The 22654-nt window shown below is 38.6% G+C and overlaps 1 protein-coding gene across 3 annotated transcripts in view; it reads left to right on the top strand.

The window, feature by feature from the left end:
* Window positions 1-21063, top strand: part of ift172 (intraflagellar transport 172) — a 209920-nt gene extending 188857 nt beyond the window's left edge. The window contains exons 42-49 of one of the 3 annotated variants that reach the window (XM_072251419.1): window positions 1122-1241; window positions 3000-3095; window positions 5640-5699; window positions 14897-14995; window positions 18483-18636; window positions 19208-19299; window positions 19664-19758; window positions 20234-21063. In XM_072251419.1, coding sequence (XP_072107520.1) covers window positions 1122-1241; window positions 3000-3095; window positions 5640-5699; window positions 14897-14995; window positions 18483-18636; window positions 19208-19299; window positions 19664-19753 — 711 coding nt within the window. In that variant the 3' untranslated portion in view covers window positions 19754-19758; window positions 20234-21063. Of the gene's footprint in view, window positions 1-1099; window positions 1242-2999; window positions 3096-5639; window positions 5700-14896; window positions 14996-18482; window positions 18637-19207; window positions 19300-19663; window positions 20075-20233 lie in introns of those variants that run through there. The other 2 variants (XM_072251420.1, XM_072251421.1) reach the window with 2 other exon arrangements.
* The last annotated feature ends 1591 nt before the right edge of the window (window positions 21064-22654 follow it).

The following is a 22654-nucleotide window of genomic DNA, read 5'->3' on the forward strand; positions in this document are numbered from 1 at the left end:
ATTTTATGTGTCTCACATTGGTATTCTTTTCCTATCTATACCAATTGATGTTCTACATTAATGTTTTTTTATCAGTTTTTAAAATTATTGTCCAAGTATACTATTCTTTATATTTGTAGCATGGCACTCTGTGCAGTTTACTTCCAGGTTAAATTATCCAATTTTTTTTCCTCACGAGTTTCAAAGCTGATTTCTGATTTCCGTTATTTTTTTCATTTGCAACTATAGTATTTTAAGTTTCCAAACCATAATCTTAAACATAAAAAACCTTAAAATGATTTGTTTCTCATTAATGTGATCAGAATAATCTATTAAATTATCTTTTATGTTTTTTAATGTATTTGAAACAGCTTTTAGCAGAAAATCTGAGCTCTGTTCTAAGAACACAATTTTAGACTTTCTACATTGTGAACTAAATTTTGATCAAGTCATTTATGAATGAGTAGCATAATTATATTCTTAAGTTATATAAGTCATCTACTTTTAGAGGATATTCTTCTTTAATTTCCAGAAGTTTTGACACCAAAGCTTTTTAAAATTAATTGGAAAGAAATTGTGAAGATCAAAATTCTAAAATGTTGTTGGAATAAAATGCCAAATTAGGAGAAACTAAGTTTCTAGAAGGGAAAAATACTAATATTTAAACTGAACTGCATACAGAAGTTAAAATAGGGACTAGGATTAGCAAGAGAGAAAGAGAGATTTTGGTTAGGGTTATTTGTAAAGAAAGGAAAAGAAATTATATTTTCCGGTGAAGTTTCTTTAGTTTCCAAAATTGTTGGACTTTGAGGCTAGTTGGTTGTGATTTTTAATGGTTAGCAAAATTCTGCCACAAGCAAAATTTTTATCTGATTGCTAGGATTGGAAAGAATTCTTTATTTTGAGACTACATCCTATATTTTCAATTTGAAATTTTTGCGATATGTTTTCGCTTGAGGTCTCAGAGTCCGATGTAGATATAAATGGGGGTTCAATATACTTCTGTAAGGTATTTCATTATTACAACAATCTGAGATGTCAATTTACATCTTTTAAGAATTGGAAGAGATAATACCAATTGTGATTAATTTGTATCTCTATAATACAATTTAGTTTTCAGATCTTTTTTTGTAATTTTCCAGTGTGAAAACCTGGTTAAATCTTCAGAGGCTAATTCTTCTGCTCATGAAGAATTTGAGCAAATGCTACTGATTGCACACTATTATGCCACTCGTGCGGCATCACTGGGAGTCAATCAACTGGTAAGTTTGGATAACCATCCTAAAGTGACCTATCAAAGGTTCATGTGTCAAAGATTCCAACATATTTTGGATATGTTTATGTAAAGATGTGTTTTCATTAATTCATCAGTTATTTACAAACTTCATATATTAGGTAATACTGTCTTATCATAGTCATCGAATTATACAGCCCTAAAACAGGCCTTTGGATTGAATGGTGCATCCCAACCCAAAATTTCTACCTAACTAACTGTTATTCCTGGCTTATCAGACAGAAAAGAATAAATCATAGTTGACACTATATTTTCAGAAAATTTCTCAACATATGTCAGTGATAATAAACCTGATACAGATTCCTTCCTGGGTAATAATAATCAATTTTTTTATGATTGCCTAACTAGAACTGTACTTCAGAAAGTGTTTGAATCAAACCTTACATCGGAATGTTATAACCTGTCATCAGCAGAGAAGCATTTTCTGCCCTTTTTCAATACTTCCATTAGGACTTTCTAAGGTGTTCTTAGGGCAAAGATTTACTTTTTACTTTAAAAGTCAGCAAGTTTGAAAATCAATTTGGATACAGCAGTTCAAAGAATAGATAGGACTATTGAGCTTCAATGCCCTTTAATCAAGGATACTTGCTAGCCTTGGGTGCCTGACCTGTCTCTGACTCCAAGTGCATTATTGCTGTTGATATACAGCTGTTCCTTAAGATAGCCTCACAAGTTTTATAGTTTAAGGAGAAAAGAGGGTGGGCAATTAATCCTGACCCTGAGATTCAGGTCCATATCCCATGAAAACAAAATAACATTGTAACGTGTTTGTGTTGAGGTTTGGTTTTTTCAAGTGAACGGAGCAGAATTTCATAAGCAGAGTTAAATGTTTTGATGTATTTAGCATATGTAATGGGTTAGGTTTCTACACAAGACATAGCATTCTTCCACATTATCTAAAACAAAGTGACATCTTGGAAAAACTGATAAAATAGAAGGGGAAAAATCCCAGGAGGAAGAGCATTTGGACAATTCCTCTCCAACTGATCAAAATTTCTTTCATACCCAATAAGTCTATGCAATACCTGCCCTTTTGCAGGGAATTTCTTGGACTCTCAATGGTATTCATTTCTTACAGTGTGAGCATCAATTACAAGGCCAGCATAAGCAATATTCCAGTGTTCTATGTATATATTCTTTAGCATTATAGTTTTTGTAATTTTTTTCAGTTAACCTTTTGTATATAGGCTAATAGTTCTTAATTACTTTGACAGATTATTAATACCAATAAATGATGTATTGTAGGTATGGTGTTCATAAATCAATCAAGTATCCAATTAGCATTCTGGTAAAATTGTCTTTTCATTAATGTAATTCAGCAGATTCAATGTTCTTCATGATAAACTTGAAACAGAAAATTGAAGTGTTTTCAGGAATAAAATGCAAATAATTTTGTGTACAAAGTTAACTCACTAATATTGAGCTGGTGTCTTGTTTGGAGTAACAGAACTTATTAAAATGGTTTAACCTATTGCACATTTAAACTTAGCTGGCCGGCAGTGTAGTGGCATCCATAGCAGATTTCGAGGCAAGAGGTTCCAGATTCGAATCCTGCCGGCTCTTTGCATGCTTTCCATCCGTGATGGGTTGAGCATCAAGGCAACTCAGCCTCGTAAGAAAAACAAGGAAATGCTAAAAAAATGGCAAGGTTGCCACCCAATGTGCCACAAGGCACGGAGAGGTTTAAAAATCATTTACTAAATCACTAAATGATTCTTGATTTCAGGACATGATTGCAGCAAAATTATCCATCTCTTTGCTTCGGCATACAGACGTCATTCCTGCTGACAAAGCATTTTATGAGGCTGGCATAGCAGCAAAGGTATTAATTCCCTCTTTTGTGTTTTTATATTAGAAGGGATACTGCTAAATTTGCTTCAAATAAACTTTGCTAGCAGGGATTTTGAAAAACAATGCTAGAAAATTGTAGATACATCATTGTATAAAATGTTTATTTTGGAGAAAGACATTGAGACATTGTCTTGAAGCAAAGCAAATTCCCTTAATTTTTAAGAAAAGAATGTAATGGTAATTGATGATTAAATTTAATCAGGATCGACATATTAAGAAATGGAGATTGATTTTAAAAGAAAGGTAAATTCAGACTGGGTTTGAAAACCTTTAGCCAAATATTTGTGCCTCCCATACATACATACATACATACATACATACATACATACATACATACATAACTATCTCAGATATATGTTTTAATTGTAAAGCACCCTGGAATATCCTGAGAACTTAAGAAAGCATTTCAAAGTTTGAAATTAAGTGAATTTATTATCAAAGTACATGTATGTCACCATATACTACCTAGAGATGCATTTTTTGCAGGCATTCACAATAGAATATTCACATTATCATTTATAAGAAACATAACCAAGACTAATCAGTTTAAATGCTATGATTTGGTTGAATTTGCATGATTTTAATATATTTAGAAATTCGTTTGTATTTCAAACAAAACATTTGTAATACATTCTCAACACAGCTGTCTTGAATTAAGAATGAACAGTCTGTAATTACCTTTCAAATAGACATATTAGGTGCTAGAAACAATTTTGTATTGGTAAGATGAAAGGAGAACTGACATAACATTTGATCGAAGGAAAAGGAACAATTTTAGATTAAGATTAATTTCAGCTTGATTCTCAGTCATCAAAAGGTGCTTCATATTCAATAGATGGAAGCCTTCTTTACTTATACACAGAGCGTGAATGTGGTTAGTTTGCCGTTGTTTAAAAACTCATCCCTTTTTGGCCTTGAGCAAGTGATGCAGAACTCCCTCCTTGAATTGCTACAGTGGAGTGACGAAGTTATTCTTGCTCTGCATTTAAATAAGAGGTTGCAGTATTTGGTTGAATAATGATGATGGAAGATGAATTATTTCCAGGTCAGGTTGGTAGGTGACTTGGCTGCATCCAATGTCTTTGTCCTACACACGTGTGACATTGATAGTTTAGAAGAGTTGTACAAAATACCATTGCATGAAATACGACTCCATCAGTATATTAAAAAGAAAAGATGAGAAATTGGGCTTGATAGTGTTGGTATTTGGGTGCCATATCCAAATGGATTTTTGGAATAGTTGCCAAGGAGTGAAAGCTTATATTGTAAACCATGTTGAATGCTACTTTTGTAAAGGGCCAGTTAATATTACTGGAGGCTTGAAGCCAAGGCAGATCATAATATCAGTTAGAGTACAGCACTGCTTCGATGCCAACACTGAGTTCAGGGATCTAGCTTAAGCCTTTTCATAACATTGCACGGCTGAACATGCATTAATAGCACTAAGGACCATCCCCACCATCTCTGTAATTCTTTTTGCAGAGGGTATTGATTACTTAGTGAATTTCTGCTTCATTTGTTTTAAGTCATCACTACAATTCTTCACAAGTTGCAAAAATCTACAGGAATAGTATGATAAGTAGTCAGTGGTGTTTTGACAATGTCTAGGCCAATGCTCCTGGATATGGATGCACAAATAGGCCTTCCTTTTGGAACTATCCATAACAGGAGAAATGAGACAAGCTGCTAGAAAGTCTTATTCTGTGACTGACACCTAATAATGAGAGGACCTCCACTACAGGCATGGTGCCTAATGGCATGCAGCGTAGGCTGGCAGCTACTTAGGTAGATTTCCTTTTATGTGTGGATAGCTTGCATACTTTCACCGCACCCTTGAACCCTGCTGCATTGTGACTGAGTAGGAGGCAGGACTATGCTGAAAACACTGTGTCCCCTTTCAGGTGAGTATTTAAATAACTCTCTTTCGGGTCCTCTATTCCCTGAAGAAACTCAGCCTAAACTTTCAACCCTCCCTTTACCTGACACTTTGATCTACTTAACTGTTGACATAACCCATCCCCTCATCCTCAACACCCCATCCCATCCAACCATCACAATAGCAGAGGCAACAGAGTTTTTAGTTCTTGTATGTTGCTGATTTTTCCCAGTAATTCTTCCTCAAACTATACAAGCCAACTGCTTATCACATTTTGATTGGTGCCATTAGACTTCTGTTGCAAAGTTGGATATTTTACTGATTCAGGTTGGAACTTCAGTTAGGCTTTATCTGTACCTTATATTTCTGTTCTGCTAATGGAAATCAGTACTTGCTTTTTTTCCCCTTGAAATTCATAGCAATATACGGTAACTGATAATAGCACAAAACTCACTGATACAGAAAATTATTGTGAATTTAAAGGCAACCTGTCTGTGGGGAAGAAATTGTAAAAACTGAGCATCTGATGAAATAATAAAGCTCCCTTTTGAAGCTTTCTAATAATATCTGGATGTTATTATTCATGTGATTTTTGGTTATTTAGTAGTTAAGCTTTTGTAAAAAATCTTACTTTTGCAGGCAGTTGGATGGGAGAACATGGCTTTCATTTTCCTGAATCGTTTCCTGGATCTCAGTGATGTAAGTGCTTTAGTATCTTAATTTCAGATTTTTTTCAAGGAAAAACATTTTTTGTAACTCAGCATAGTTAAGAAAGATTTTGAATTAGAGCATTATTTTCAGAAACTTAATATTTGAATTCCAAACACTATTGACTGCTGGTGAACTCTGTTCAGCCAGTTCAATAGATCTGAGAAAGACTTCCTTCCATGAGTGATCCAGTAATTACATGATTAAAAGCCAACTAAACTTGAAGAGTGCAATGTAGAAAAACTAGATATTTTGGTCAAGTGGGTAAAATAATGAGGAGATTTCAACTCAGTGAAATGTTTTAAGTGGTCCTGACTTGGTCAAGTTTGAGCACTGAATGATGCATTGCATGATTAAGATTGGTGGTGGGGGTGGGTGATGATTAAACTATTTCCCCTATTGGTGTGAATGGTAGAGTTCCAAAACCAATGCCATCAAATCATAATGGCCAGTGCCACACTAAGTTATAAAACTCTGGTCTTTACAGAAGTCACAATGTTAAAAGTGATTAGATATTTTAATTAATGAATACGCTAAATAAACAATTTATTTTGTGCAATCTGGTTAATCTGTTCTTTGCTACTTGCATATGTAAAGTGAATTACACTACTAATCATATATCTTTTTGATTTGCTGCTTTCTCAATTCTCTTTCTCTCTTGAAGCACTGCCTATCATAAACACAAGAAAACCCGCAGATGCTGGAAATCCAAAGAAACACACACTAAGTCCGGGAGGAACTCAGCAGGCCAGGCAGCATCTATAGAAATTAATAAACAGTTGACATTTTGGGCCGAGACCCTTCTTTAGTCCTGCTGATTTCCTCCAGTATTTTGTGTGTGTTGCACAGCCTATCATCTCTGTACCACATGATAATACTGTTAAGAATGATCAGTTCTCTAATATAATGGACCTGTCTGCTGTTTACAATATGCTTTTGCTTCTAGGAAGCATGAAACCAAGGAAGTTTTTGTTTTGTATTCAGACAAGCAGACTGAATGCATCAGGTTGTCACAATTCATCTTGATCACTGCACTGTTGAATGAAAATATATTTTATTTAAGATTGGATCTTAAAGTAATTCTGGAACAAGAAGGACGTTGCAGTGTATTTCACAGTACTGCTGCCGCAAAACCACTCATCTCACGACGTGTCAGTGATGATAAACATGATTCTGATCTGTGATTTTTCTGGACACCATTCTTTTATCTCATCTGCTTTTTGAGTTTGTTTTTTAAATAAGCACTGTCAGGTTATGTTTAGGCTGAATGAGTCAAAGGAATGTTAAAAAAATTGCTTTGCTAATGCATTGATTTTATTTGGCCTTTTCCTTAAAGATTTATCACAAATAATGTACACAAAGTTTACTGGAGAATTTAATCGGGTAATGGTAAAATATACAAATGCAAAATCTTAAAAAGCAAACTGAAAATACAGAAAGCAATTAGAAGAGGGGAAGCAGATTTAAAATTTCAAGGTTGCAGAGAAAGTGGGAAAGTCCTTCATAGGGCAGAGACCAGGAGAGATTGAATGGTGGTGGTCTCAGAGATGGTAAGAGTAATCCAGAACATGTACAAATTTGGTGGAGATAAATGAGATCTGACTTACCTGAAGAGAAGCAAGGGCAAAATGATACTAAATGGTGGAAATGTTAGTGGTAAAACATGAGTGATTGATTATCTGATAGTGTTGAGTTAAGTCATGAAACATGAACTATGGTAAACGATCACCACAAACAAGATGCGGGTGAAGGTGAAGCTGAGGCAAGGGTTGAAGTGTGCAGGTGCAAAGTTAATGTGAAATCGGGGCAAGCAGAGCAGAGGAGAGGCAGATTCGAGGCCCGTCCATCTAAACTGAGATCGAGGTTTGATCGATCCATGCACCAGCCAATTTGGAAAGATTGGATAAGGGCTGAAACGTAGCTTTCTAATATCAAGCAGTAGTAAATCAAGGTAACTGGACTTGCTGGTTGTCTAGAAGATGATTTGCCACTCATCTGAGAGGCTTCTTCAGTTCTGATCCATGGTGGGTAGTTTTCTGGCTTATAAACTCTGTCAGTTGTTTAAAGGTATAACAATCACATGAGGCTCATTCAGAGTCCGAGGTAATGAGAGGGTCATTAGTCTTATCTTTGCATGAATGGAGGTGTGAACTGTTGTGGAGACGTTGGGGTAGAGATGTTAGGACTGCATTGTAAGTAGCTGACAGGTGGTGTTGTACCTACCCCCTCTGTTCTGGGATGGGTTTTCCAGTTTGACAATTGTGGCTTCTTTAACCCCTCTTTCAAACCACTGTCCAAAATATGCACATTGTTATCAGCAAAGGACTATCCCTTGTCCTTTAGGTGCAGATATACAGCCATGTCTTGACCTGTGGTGTTAGCCCTCCTATGTTGGGTCATCCATTTGTGAAATGCTTCTTTTGTCTCGTTGATATATAGATCTGTGCAGTTCTCATTGCATTGGATAGCATCTACAATATTGCTCTGTTTATGTTTGGGTGTAGGATCCTTGGGGTGGATGAGTTTCTGTCTGAGTGTGTTTGTAGGTTTGAAAAACACAGGGATTTTAGTGTTTGTTGAAAATTCTTCTGAGGTTCTCTGAAACTCCAGCTACATAAAGGATGACTATGTTTTTCGTCTGCTTTGCTCCTTACCTCTGTCTGTTAGGTTGATATGTCTGCTGGTTTCTGTTGCTGTTTTGATGAAGACACAGTCAGGACAGCCGCAAGCTTTCAAGGCTTCTCCCAGTACTTGCTCTCCTTGTTTTTAACTGTAATGTTGGTGGGCATATTCTGAGCATGGTGATGTAGTGCTCTGATATGAAGTCAAACTGTGAGGGTTGGTGTACTGCAAACTTCAATATCTAGATGTCTATTTTCTTTGATAAGTACTGCAGAGTCTAAAAAAGCCAGTCTATTGTTGTCAATATCTTCTTGTGTAAGTTTGATGTTACTATCCACTGAGTTGATGTGCTCTGTGAAGGTTTGCACCTCATGGATTTTGGTCTTGACCCAGGTGTCATAGACATGGCTTTCTAATGATATTTGCTTACTTTTATTGCTTGCAGGATTTGTTTACCTTTTCTTTCTTCACATTGAGTGTTTGACTGGTATTTTTTATGGGTTCTTTTGTTTCTTAGTTTTGTGGCTGCCTGGAAGGAGACAAATCTCAAGGTTGTACAATGTACACATACTTTGATAATAAATGTATTTTGAACTTTGAAATTTGGCTGAAATTTGGCTGAAAGATGAAGTACTGTTCCTTCCACACAGTTAACTTCATTGGAATGGTGTGAGGCCAAAAATAAAAGAGATCAGAACAGTTCCTGTGGAGCACTGAAAAAGGAAGGGATGATATATTGTCTGGTAGTGATATCAGAAATTACAATGAGTAACCCTATGAGTGTAGAAGATGGTCAAGTTGGAGGTGAACATAGGGGAAATTCTGCTCTTACTCTGGTTGGGTAGAGAGGGACGAATGTGGGCAATGAAACAAATGTAGGTGCTACAGTAGTGTAGCAGTTAGCGTGACACTATTATAAACTGTAAAGAAAATTTATTATCAGAGGACATGTCTGTCACCATATATTACCCCAAGAATTATTTTCCTGCAGGCATATCAGTAAATCCAGGAAGTCAGTGAAAGACCGCACCCAACAGCATGGACAACCAACCAATGTGCAAAAGACAACAGATAGAGCAAATCCAAAAAAAAAGAAATAATAATAAATAAGTAAGCAATAACTATTGAGACCATGAGATCAACATAGAACATAGAAACCTATAGCACATTACTGGCCTTTCGGCCCACCATGTTGTACTGACCATGTAATATACTCTAGAAATTGCCTAGAATTATTCTACTGCATAGCCCTCTATTTTTCTAAGCTCTATATACCTAAGATTCTCTTAAAAGACCCTGTTGTATCTGCCTCTGTTGCCATGGCCTGCAGTGCATTCCACGCACCCATCACTCTTTGTGTCCTTGAGAGTGAGTCCATGGTTGTGGGAACAGTTCAGTGATAGGGCGAGGAAGTTGGAAGAAGACGAGTTAAGTTATCCCCACTGGTTCAAGAGTCTGATGATTGAGGGGTGATAACTATTCCTAAACCTGATGGTGTGCATCCTGGGGCTCCTGTACCACCTTCCTGATGGCAGAGAGGTGAGGTTCCTTGATGAAGGATGTTGCTTTCCTGTGACAGTGCTCCATGTTGATATGCTCTAAGGTGGGAAGGGCTTTACCCATGATGGACTGGGCTGTATTCACAACTTTTTGGAGGATTTTCCATTCATTAGCATTGATGTTTCCATAGCAGGCTATGATGCAATCAGTCAATATACTCTCCAGCACGTATCTGTGGAAGTTTGTCCAAGTTTTATGTGTCTTGCCGAGCCTTTGCAAACTTCTAAGGGCTATCTTCGTAAATGCACTTACCAATGACAGATCCTCTGAAATGATAGCAACACCTCTAATTTCCTGATAAGGACGAGCTCAAAAACCTCTGGTTTCTTCCTCCTGAAGTGAAAAATCAGCTCCTTGGTCGTGCTGACATTGAGTGGGAGGTCGTTGTGGTACCACTCAGCCAGATTTTCAGTCTCTTTCCTATATGTTGATTCATCATCACTTTTGATTCAGCCAATGATAATAATGTTGTCAGCAAACTTAAATATGGCATTGAAGCTGTGTTTAGCCATAAATCATAAATATAAAGCAAGTGAGCAGGGGCTAAGTGTGCAGCCTTGCAGTGCACCTGTGCTGATGGAGATTGTGGAGGAGATGTTGCCAATCCGAACTGACTGGGGTCTGCAAGTGAGGAAATCAAGGATCCAATTGCACAAGAGGGTATTGAGGCCAAAGACTTGAAACATATTTTTGAGGGGAAGATAGTATTGAATGCTGAATGGTAGTCGATAAAGAGCATCCTGACGTATGCATTTGTGCTGTCCAGATGTTCCAGGGTTAACTGAAGAGCTAATGAAATGGCATCTGCTGTGGACCTCTTGTGTCGGTAGGCAAATAGGAGTGGCTTCAAGTAGCTTCATCACAGTCAATGTGAGTGCTACTGGGCAATAGTTATTGAGGCAGTTTACCACATTCTTCCTGGGTAAGTGGGAACCTCAGACTGCCGAAGTGAGAGGTTAATGATATTGGTGCACATCTGGGGGCTGCATACTTTCTATGCGTTCACCCTCCTGAAGGATGCTCTCACATCGGCCTCAGTTTACTCATGGCATCAGAGTTCAATCCATAAGGAGTTCAGACATCATCCATAAGGAGTCTGTGTGATCCCTCCATGGAAGGCACAGGTTTTCTCTGCATGCTCCTGTTTCCTCCCGCAGTCCAAAGACGTACCAGTTAGTAGGTTAATTGGTGATTGTAAATTGTTCTATGATTAGATTACGGTTAATAGTGTGTTGCTGGGCCGTGCAGTTCGAAGGGTCGGAAGGATCTGTTTTGTGCTGTATCTCAATAAATAAATACATACAGTACTGTGCACTCTAGATTTGTTTTAGAAGTATATTTTTTGTCTTCTGCATTAGTGTGTCAGAAAAAAAGAGCAAATTTTAGATTTTCAAACATTAATTTCCCAAAAAATTAAATGTTACAGAGAAATGTTTGTATTTCAGTAAAGAAAGTAACGTATTAAGTAATAGACAATTTTTCAAATTATATAGCCCAGTGCCAAGTTCACAAAGAGGTGCTAATGATCAATGACATAATGAGTTGAATGAACTAAGCTGATTAACTGGAACAGAAACAGGTGTAGAAGGAATAAAACTGGGTGAAGGACAACCAAACTAAAAGGCGAGGTTGTAGCAGATCTGACAATTTAACCTTCAAATCATCAATTCTTACACCAGGGCAAGAGTGAGCATTTCAACAAGACACAAGGTTGTCAATCCTGCATCAACAAGGTCCCTCCTAAGCAGAAATTTTGTGGCAGACAGGAGTTTCAAGATGTGCTATCCAAACTCTTCTGAAGAAGCATAAAGAAATGGATGAGGACCAGAAATGTAGTGGTCGGCCATGGAAATTGAGTGCAGTGGATGAGAGCTACATCAAACTAACATGCCTTCTAAATCACAAGAAGTCCAGCACTGCTATCAGCTCTGAACTCAAAATGAAATCAAATTTAATTATCATTCAAACCATACATCGGGACAACTGAACAAGATAGTGTTTCTCTGGGGTCAAGGCACAAAAACATACACATGCGTTCAAAATAGCAGAGAGGAAAAGAGACATAATCATGCATGAAAACATACTTTCAGTCCAAGACCCTGAGTGACAAGTCCCACAAATTGATGGTTCTCGACAGTCCAGCCTGTAATTCCACCCATCCAACACTGAAGGGTGGCACAACAGGTGAGGCCCCAACTGAGTACATACGCCATGCTACACCACCTCCAACATATCCTCATCTGAACTAGAGCAGCAGACAACCTCACAGCTTGAGGCCTCGTCCCTGTTACTACAGGGGTGACAGTGTTGCCTCCCTTTTTGTCTCGCCATCAAACAGGGGAAATAGGCCTGCGGCACTCAATGTCCAACAGGGTATTGTGATCGCAAAAGAAACGTCCAAGACAGTTACTCACAGTTTCACTGCACCAACTCTGGTGCCTTTGAGTAGCAGGCAACAGCATGGTCTGCACCCAAGTCAACACCTCCAACCTGGCTCTTCCCGCTGTCCGGCTGCCCGACTGTGCTCCCACGACCCAGGGGGCCAGACTCTCCTCCTGCAGCCAGGCTCACAGAAGCTGCTGGAACCCAAGTACTTGCCCCATCATTGAAATGTTCCCACAATCTATGGACTTACTTTCAAGAACTCTTCCTCTTATGTTCTCAATATTTATTGCTTTTTTAATTTTATTTTGTCTTTCTATGTGCAGTTTGTTGTCTTTTACACACTGGTTAAATGCCCAAGTTGGTGCAGTCTTTCATTGATTCTGTTATGGCTACTATCCTATGATGTATTTAATGAGTATGCACACAAGTAGGTGAATCTCAGGGTTGTATATGGTGACATATATGTACTTTGGTAATACATTTACACTGAACTTTGAACAGCCCTCTACAGTCCAGAAAAGTCTTGTCAGAAGTGGAAACAAAGCCAAGAGACTCACCTACACAAGAATATAAGGACTGGGGTGCTGAACAATGGCAGTAAGTGACTGATGAGTCAACATTTTAATTTTTTGCCTCAGAGAGGAGGCAAATAGTCCATAGAAGAGCTGGAGAGCACTACATGGATGCATGTCTGCAGCCAACGGTGAAGCACGGTGGAGGTTCCCTGCAGGTTCGTGGCTGCATTTCTACAGATAGGGTTGGTGATCGGCCCAGGATTAATGGAATCCTCAATGCTGATTCTCATCCGTCACACAATGCCATCAGGGAGGTATCTGATCAGTCCCAACTTCATGCTGCAACAGGACAATCACCCCAAACACACGGCCAATATCATAAAGAACTATCCTCAGCAAAAAGAGGAGCAAGGGTTTCTGCAATAAATGATATGGCCTCCACAGAGCCCTGATTTCAACATCATCGAGGCTGTCTGGGATTACCTGGAGAGACAGAAGCAAGCGAGGCAGCCAAAACGGGAGCTGCATCATGTCGCCATCTTCTCATGGGAGGAGAAGATGGCAGCACGACACAGCTCGCAGTGGCTACTGTGGTGGTGATGTCTGTTATTTGTCAAGTAGGGTGCCGTGCACAATCCTGATTTGATGGAGACGGATGTGAGAGCACGGAGGAACATCTGGTGAAACTTCTGAAATGCCTGCTTCACTTGCCGCTGTTACTGTGTAGTCCAGAATCTCCAGAGGAGAAGGCCCCAAGTCCTTGGCTTTGCTTGTTGCTCAGTGGCCGGGGCGGGGTCGAAGCGCTCGGCAGAGGATGGTGCTCGGAGAGGCTGTGTTGGAGGGGCTGGTCGAGGCTCGAAGTTTTTGGATGGACTCAGAGTCTGCTGCGGTTGGGTGCTTCCAATGGTGCTGCATCGGCAAGTTTGTGGTGCTTGGAGGTTCATGGCAGGGACAGTTTCTCCCTTCTGCCGACTGCGTGAGATGAGTCAATCGGGACTTTGAGACTTTTTTTTAACGTGCCCATGGTCTGCTCTTTATCAAATTATGGTATTGCTTTGCACTGTTGTAACGATATGTTATAATTATGTGGTTTTGTCAGTTTTAGTCTTGGTTTGTCCTGGGTTTTCTTGTGATATCATTCTGGAGGAACGTTGTATCATTTTTTCAATGAATGCATTTCTAAATGACAATAAGTGAGGACTGAGTGTCCTCATAATCTAAATCTAAAAAATCTGCAGAAGAACTGTGGCAAGTTCTCCCAAGATGTTTGGAACAACCTACTAGCTGATTTTCAGCCTCAAGACTTTTGCACAGTAATGTAAATAAATTTACCTGACAGCATTATCATCTATGCTGAAGGAGAAACATTGGTTGAAAGGACCACTGCTGGAAAATCTGCTATCATCACAACAGTGGAGATGGAGAAATGGGGTGGAAAGAAATGGCGTTCGTACTGGAAGCAAATTGAGAGAAGATATAATCCACCCCTATAGGTTTCGTTGTGGAGTAAAGCTTGTTTTAGTTCCAACTGTTCTCAATTTTATTTCATAATACAAGCATCTGCAGTATTTTATTTTGGACAGTAAATTCTAAAACAAGTTCAGATTTTGAATCAGTGGAGAATGAAGGCGCATATTCTGAGTAACAAGCAAACATTCTTTATGCACAGATGTGAATGATCTTACATTTGTTGTCCCAGGTGCCACCACTGTTAAGAAGGCAATTTTCATTTTGAACCAACTGCCAGGACTAATTTTCTGTTTTTTTTCCCCCTCATATTTGGCCTCCATTGACTTCAGTTCTACAATGACATAATTAAGATTTGAAACTGACAAATGTAGGAAATGAATCTGCATACCTAATACCACAATTTTCTGTATCTGCCTGCCAACCAACTGTGATGTCTCATCACCCTGAATAATACTTAGCTTTAAAAATACCTTACAACTAGAGTACAATGATTACTTGTTTCTTTAGAAATGAGATACGTTAAAACCTGGTTTGTTCTGGAACATAAAACATTAGATTCCATTTGTCCTATGAGAATAATATTCTAAATGTTGGCTCAAAATCACTCTGTTAACCTTGTGCGTCTTTTGGTTCTAGGCAATCGAGGAAGGCAATCTCGATGGGCTGGATCATTCTGATTTTCAACAAACTGATATTCCATTTGAAATACCAGTCCCTGCAAAGCAACATGTTTTGGTAAATTCAAGGAAATATCATAAGCTTATCTATTTCCTCCTTAACAATACGTAATTCTAAACGTAAGAACCACAGCTAAATTTTAGATTTGATTTTTGTAATGGTAGGTGCTTTTTCTTTTTAAGTCTGTAAAATAGTTCTGTTTATATGTTCCTTTCCTGAACATGGGTAAACTGGGGAATGAACAGCTTTACGGAGACCTGTTTAAGAAATAGTCCCTAGTCATTAATGAAAACTGTCTGTAGTGTCATTGAGATTATTTGTATTTTATTTTTAATTGTAGCAGTTTCCATGTTCTCATCAGTTCTGGTCTCCCTGGCAGCCCAGCCAATGCCATGTCTGGGCTCCATCTGGACCTGGAAATGGAGAACATCAGATCCAGGACAAACTGAACCTGTGACCAAGCCTGCTCAGCTCTCTGGAACACAACTGGACCTGGCATCAGGAATCACACCAGCCCTGAATACAGGAACTGTTCTTAGTCTGGCACTTGATTGGCTCCTGTTGCAGTTTTTGGCTTTCTGTCCACATTCAGATGCATATTCAGTTTATAGCATAGGTGTATGGTACTGCCATCTTTGATAATGGAGGCATATTCTAATGTAGCCTTCAGAAGAGAACTGTATCTGAAACGAAAAGATTTGCAGGTGTGTGAGGAGAGAGTTCGACCAGTGCTTGCATGAAGCCAGTATGGAAAATAAAGACCAAATGGATGATTTCAATTCTAAACCATGCAGAATACAAGACTGAAGCTTGCTGGCACTAAATGCAGTTTCAAAGAGTCATCTTTAAAGAGATGTTTCAGATAAGGTTCTCTGAATCATTGTTTCTGCCACGGCAGATTTTACTCCTTTTGGAGAACAGATTATTTGAACTGGAAGGACAATGATTATTGAGGGTAGACAGCGAGGAGATTTATGTACCTTCTGTAGTGAATTTGCTCTCAAAGATAAAAATGTGGAAAAATTTTAAAAATGTTTCTTCTGAGTGGCCCTTGGAGGTGCTTTAGATTATATGTTTGACTCCCTCACAATAAATTATGTACCACAGGCCTATGCAGTGAACCACAATGATCTAGACACAGGCACCAATACTGAAGCAATCGTGGGAATGATTAACGGATTGGATACGGAGTAGTGCATGTAACTTGCAGGGTTTTAGGGCTGGGTGAGACTACAGAAATAGTAAACAATGAGCAGAATTTCAATATGTTGTTTGGCCATAATTCCATATAGGGCATTAAACAAGGTGTGCAAATCTTACTGTGCGGACTTGGAGAGCAGAGTTTTGGAGATCTTCAAGTAATGAAGAGGAGAAAGCAGAGGATCAGGCTGGAGAGCAGTGGTCACAAAACTGTTGATAAGGATTTCAACCAGATGAATAGAAAGAAGGGTACAGTAGGATATTGTTGTAGAGATGGAAATGAGCAATCCACACGATGGATTTGAAACCTAATCTGGATCTTCTGAAATTTCTCCGAAAACTCTCCAAAACTTGCACTACCTGCAACAGGATCCCACCACCAAGCACATCTTTCCCTTTCCCTGCGCCCCCGCCCCCCCCATTTTCTGCTTTCCACAGGGATCACTCGTACGCAACTCCCTTGTCCATTTGACCCTCCCCACTGATCTCCCTCCTGGCACTTAGCCTTGCAAGCAGATATACTGCTACATCTGCCCCTACGCCTTCTCCCTCACTACCATTCAGGGCCCTAAACAGTCTTTCCAGTTGAGATGACACTTCACCTGTGAGTCTGTTGGGGTCATTTACTGTGTTCTGTGCTCCTAGTGTGGTCATCTGTATATCGGTGAGACCCAACGTAGATTGGGAGACCGTTTCACCGAGCACTGTGCTCTGTCCATCAGAACAAGCGGGACCCCCAGTGGCTACCCATTTTAATTTCACTTCCCATTCCCATTCTGATATGTCCATCCATGGCCTCCTCTACTGTAAGGATGAGGCCACACTTATACACTTATGTTGGAGGAACAACACCTTGTATTCCATTTGGGTAGCCTCCAACCTGATGGCATGAACATCAATTTCTCAAACTTCCAGTAATGCCTCCCACCCCCCTTCCCTTCACCATTTCCTATCCCCTTTTCCCTCTCTCACCTTATCTCCTTGCCCACCCAATGCCTCCCTCTGGTACTCCTCCCCCATTTTTCTTTCTTCCATAGCCGTCTGTCTCTTTCACCAATCAACTTCCCAGTTCTTTACATCATCCCTCCCCTTTCAGGTTTCACCTATCACCTGGTGTTTCTCTCTCCCTTCCCTCAACCTTTTAAATCTACTCCTCAGCTTTTTTTCTCCAATCCTGCCAAAAGCTTTGACCCAAAACGTCGACTATACTTTTTTCCATAGATGCTGCCTGACCTGCTGAGTTCCTCTGGCATTTTGTGTATGTTACCTTGTATTCCGTCTGGGTAGCCTCTGACCTGATGACATGAACCTCCTCCCCTTTTCTTTCTTCCATGGCTTTCTGTCCTCTCCTATCAGATTTCCCCTTCTCCAGCCTTGTATCTCTTTTACCGATCAATTTCCCAGGTCTTCACCCCTCTAACTCCACCCCCCCACCACCACCACCTCGTGGTCCCTCCTCTTCTAACTCTGGCTCCTCATCCTTTTTCCTCCAGTCCTGATGAAGGGTCTTGGTCCAATTATACTCTTTTCCATAGATGCTGCCTAACTTGCTGAGATCCTCCAGCATTTTGTGTCTGTTGCCACCATCAAAGGGATGTTTTCATATGATTTTATAAAGAGTAAGATTAGATGAGGAGGCCCAAAGACTAGGTCCTTCAGGAACAACAGAGATAACACCACTGGAATAAGAAAAGAACCCAGTGCAGATGATTCAACACAAATTGTTTGGACTGCTGTTGCATTCTAACCAACCTGAGGAAAGCAGAACGTAAGTGGAAGAGTACTGTATGGTTAACCCTATCAAAGGTTGTAGGTAGGTCAAGAAGGTTGAGGAGGGGTTTGCATTGTAATAGTTACATGGATACCATTTGTTTGTTTTGATACTGTGGCAGGATCACATTCACTTCACCACCAATTTCAAAGCCAATGTGCAGTCTATGAGCTTCCATCACTTGATCTAAACCACTATGTTCTTGCTAGCTAGGCATTGATCTTCCTTAATACTGGTTAGTATGTTATTTCGAGTGCTACCAAAGATGCAGTTCTGGGCTCAGTTCTGTAACTTTTGGAGCAATACCTCAGCCATACAACACGCTAAAAGATTTAGCCATCTACTTTAATATATTTTCTTTCCGAGTTACACCAGAATTACTTGTTCTGGTTGAGATGTAATTTTGCACAGATTTTCCATCAGTAAAAAAATTCTTTGTCAAATTAGTGTTCTTGGATAAAGAATCAATGGCTAAAGATTTCAGAATTCAGAAGAAAATTTATACCAGTTTAACCTATTTAGTTTTGCGGAGACTTGTACAGAAATGCTTCATAGTATTTTTTTAAATTTCAGGATGAGAGGAGGGAAGAGATTAGGGACTGGGTTCTCACTGTTTCGATGGACCAGCGAGTGGAGCAGGTCCTACCAGCTGATGAACGAGATACTTATGAAGCCTCCTTAATAGCTGTAAACACTGGCATCCGTTCTCTTCCTTGTGTCATAACAGGTGATGATTATTTCATGCTACATACATTTTTAATTATTTGTCCTATTTGGATAAAAGATGGGAAAAAGTAATTCATGCTTTAATCACACCACCGTTAATTAACGTCTGGGTCAAGTACATGATAAAATTTGTTACCTCAATAATGTCTTAATACTGCACCAATTAATAAACTGACTTTCTAGGAAATATAAATGTGGTGAAGTTGCTGGATTGCTCTCAGTTTCAATGAAAACTCATCAACTAATTTGTTTGGTAGAAATGGAAAGAGAACAGGGGTGGGGGGGGAAAGCTGGGTGAGAAAATTAAGAACAATTCTACCTACTATAGCCGGCTGATAAGAGGCCAATAATGCATCTATAATCTTCTTGTGCTGTGTGAGGCAATTATCAGACCACATGCTGCATTGTATCATGAAGGATTTATGAAAGAAATAATATTTATGACAAAAAAACTATGATAATGTTTTGTTCCTTTGCACTCTATGCACATCACAATGTATCTCTAAACTGCTTCATAGAGATAAAACAACCATTTCTTCTACTGATTAACCATTTCTGCTATTATGATTCAGGTTATCCTGTACTTCGACACAAAATTGAATTCAAAAGGCCTGGAAAAGCAGCAAACAAAGATGACTGGAACAAGTTCCTCATGGCCGTGAAAGTAAGTAATTGTGCAAATTGCAAAAGCATTCGTGTAAATTTAAAAATTATCCTGAAAGCAATAAGTACAAAATTAGGTTATTACAAATGGTTAAATCAGGAGAGAGAAAAAGGTTTAGCTAATTGTAGTTCTCATAAGAAGTACATATTCCTGGGTTGTGACTATTTGAGCTTCTTAGTCTGATTTTTTTCCCATTTGTACAACGATATGGACTGTATTGATTTAAAATGCTCAACTATGTTCATTTTGAAGTGAAAGCATGATTGCAGATGTTTTATGCAAAGGGTCATGTGAATATCTTAGTTATATATAAATAAATTGGTCAATCCATTTATTTTCTAATAAATAAATATTTTATTTTCAGACAACTCACAGCCCAGAGTGTCAAGATGTTTTGAAGTTTATCAGTCAGTGGTGTGGAGGCCTTCCCAGTGCTAGTTTCTCCTTCCAGTGAAGAAGGTTAATAGATGATCACCTGTTATAAAACCATTTTTATGTGTACTTCAGCTCAGTGTTGAGTGCTGAACTAGTCTGCTTCATTATTCTTTTCCATTCTGAAGACATATTTATTTGCCAAGTGATGTTGTTAATAAAATTTCTTAACTAACACCATTGAATACTTAGAATCTCTGTAAATTCTTGGCATTACAATATACTTGTACATAATATTCCTTTGCTAACAGTTCAGTTTTAGAAAAAATTTAGGTGATATTTTAAGAGAAAGCCATAGGGAATGGGAATTTTCTGTTAACCTATTGAATACCAAAATAACCCATCTTACAACACCTGTTTGACACTTTGATTAATTCACTTCTGTGTTGTCGTAAGAATTGAAATGTAAAATTCTGGAACTATGTGGCACATGAACCTGCATTTTTTGGAGGAGAAAGAAAAGTTAATATTTGTAGTTAATGGCCTTTCTCTTTCTCCCCAGGGTTACTGTCTGATCTGCTGTGTGTTCCCAGTTATTTTTCCCCTGTTTCCATATAAAACTACAGTATTTTGGTCTAAGATTATCTTCATGATTTTCTGAATAAGACTGAAGAATTGAACAGATGTGTACTTTTGGGTCATATGTGTATCGAAGTTGGCCATGTCATGCCCTATGAGTGAGAAGAAATCATTTTAATTACACCACTCAAGATAGATTCAGAAATGTGGATAATGTTTTTCCTTAATCTATGATGTAAATTAAACTTATTTTTTTGTAGTTCATTATTTTAATGTTAAGTTCAATGTAAACTGGAGGAATGCCATCCTGTGTTCTTCAATTTGATGGCACTGGTGTCACAATGTAAGTAATTGATCATCCATGCTGCAAAACAACTGAACTTTGTAGCTTTAATTTCTGTGTAAAGTCGTGTTTCGTTGGGACGTTATTTTATTTCTGTGGATACGAACTGTAGAATAACATAAAATATAACACTATTAATTTTGGGGGTCACACATAAAATGAAATGACAAATGTGGCTAACTTCTACAAGCTGGTTATCATTAAAGTAAGAGTTTCTTGAAGTTATCCATGTAAGGATGTCCAAATCTTTGCTAATTCCACCGAGACCCCTGAATGCAACCATTATCTCTTTGAATGCAGGGTCCAAATGGTATAGTACTGTAATACCATTTGAGTTGTTTGAGGATATATTTAGATATTTGGTACGATCAAAACTTATTTTCAATTAGCTTTATTGAGATTACCACCATTGTTACCTTGTTAATGGGTACTGTTATGTACTTGTTTTCTACTTATTTTTGTATTACAATTCATTTATTCCCATTAAATTTAATCTTACACTTCTTTGAACAATCAATGAACATTATTTAATAACAAATTGCCCTGATGCTCTTTATTTTTCTTCTGTGTTATGGATGGTATTCTAATATGAGAAATCAGATTTTAATCAAGAGAAAAAGAACACCTACTCAGATAAGTGATCTATCATTTCATTGCATTCTGAAATCGATTGCACAATTTAAAGTCTGGATGCTCCACAGAAATCCAAGGCTGGTGATTAGCTCAATTGTTAAATTTATTCTGCACTGTTACTCCTTTGGCGAGAAACTGCCTGAATCAAAAGTTATTCATAACTCCGGTCAGCTTCCTGGGCAGCTTAAAAGATGTCAAAAAGCTGCACTTTGTGTTCATGGGATAAATAGTGTCCATATCTTTACCTAACATTAATTCCTACTTTTCAAGTTATTCCCATATACTACCATGATGTAATCTGATGAATAATATGTTCCTGCTCTGAAAAGTTTTCTTCTAAATTGTCACTTACGTTTGATGATCAGTTATGATGCTGCTAGATTCATGGCTGTTCAACTTGTACTCCCACAACTCCCCAAAAAAGCACCTGTGTTATATTTGTTGGTCTTTCCACAAACTATACCATGTATTTTCATAGTCTCTGAACATTAACTTGGAACATGAAAAGCAAATTTAAGCCACAAAGGACTTAGCTGCAGCTATGTTTTATAATACACTTCTAAATGACAGCAGAGAAAAGACACAAACAAGAGAAAATCTGTTATTGTGGGAAAAAAAATCCAAGTCATATAACAATAGAGTGCATGTGAAGTTGTGATAGTAACACAACAACTGGAAATTGCAGTTCCTGTCTGTTAATGGCACTACTTACACATTTTCAAAGTCCAAAATATGCTTCATACGCTGGTGGAAACCTATGAATGAAACGTCCATGAAACAGGAGCATGGGAGATAAATTAAAGAAAGCTCAATGTTTATAAAGCCATTGCTCATCCCAACTTTAAATCCAGATTGAAATAAGTGCTAAAGAAACTGCGAAATACATCAGTAAGTTTGGCTTTAATCACATTTTCAATTTGAGAATGAAATGAACAAAAGTTTTTGATCGAGGCATGACTGAGCAGGCGCATGTATGTCAGTGAGTTAGACTGGCAGGAAGAATTTAAAAGGAGAGCATCTTTTCTTCAGTGGTTTGATCGAGGTATGACTGCACAGGCATGTGGACATCAGCGAGTTAGACTGGCGGGAAGAATTTAAAAAGAAGACAGCTTTATAGAGTGAGCATTTGAGTAGAGGGAGTCAGAGTAGGAAGGCTTTGGCTCTACAAGGCTTAGGCGATAACAGGTTGAGGTGAAGCAAGTTACTTATGAAGAATAGGAATTGGAAGTATGTCTGAGAGGCCAGTGTTCTGTACTGGGTGTCGGATGTGGGATGTCTGGGAGAGTCAGCCTCTCGGACGGCCTCATCTGTGCCAGGTGCGTCAAGCTGCAGCTCCTTAGGGACCGGATTAGAGAACTGGAGATGCAGCTCGATAACCTTTGTCTGGTCAGGGAGAGTGAGGAGGTATAGGCAAGTAGTCACACCGGG

Source organism: Mobula birostris, chromosome 2, assembly GCF_030028105.1.
Source record: "Mobula birostris isolate sMobBir1 chromosome 2, sMobBir1.hap1, whole genome shotgun sequence".
Lineage (NCBI taxonomy): Eukaryota > Metazoa > Chordata > Chondrichthyes > Myliobatiformes > Myliobatidae > Mobula > Mobula birostris.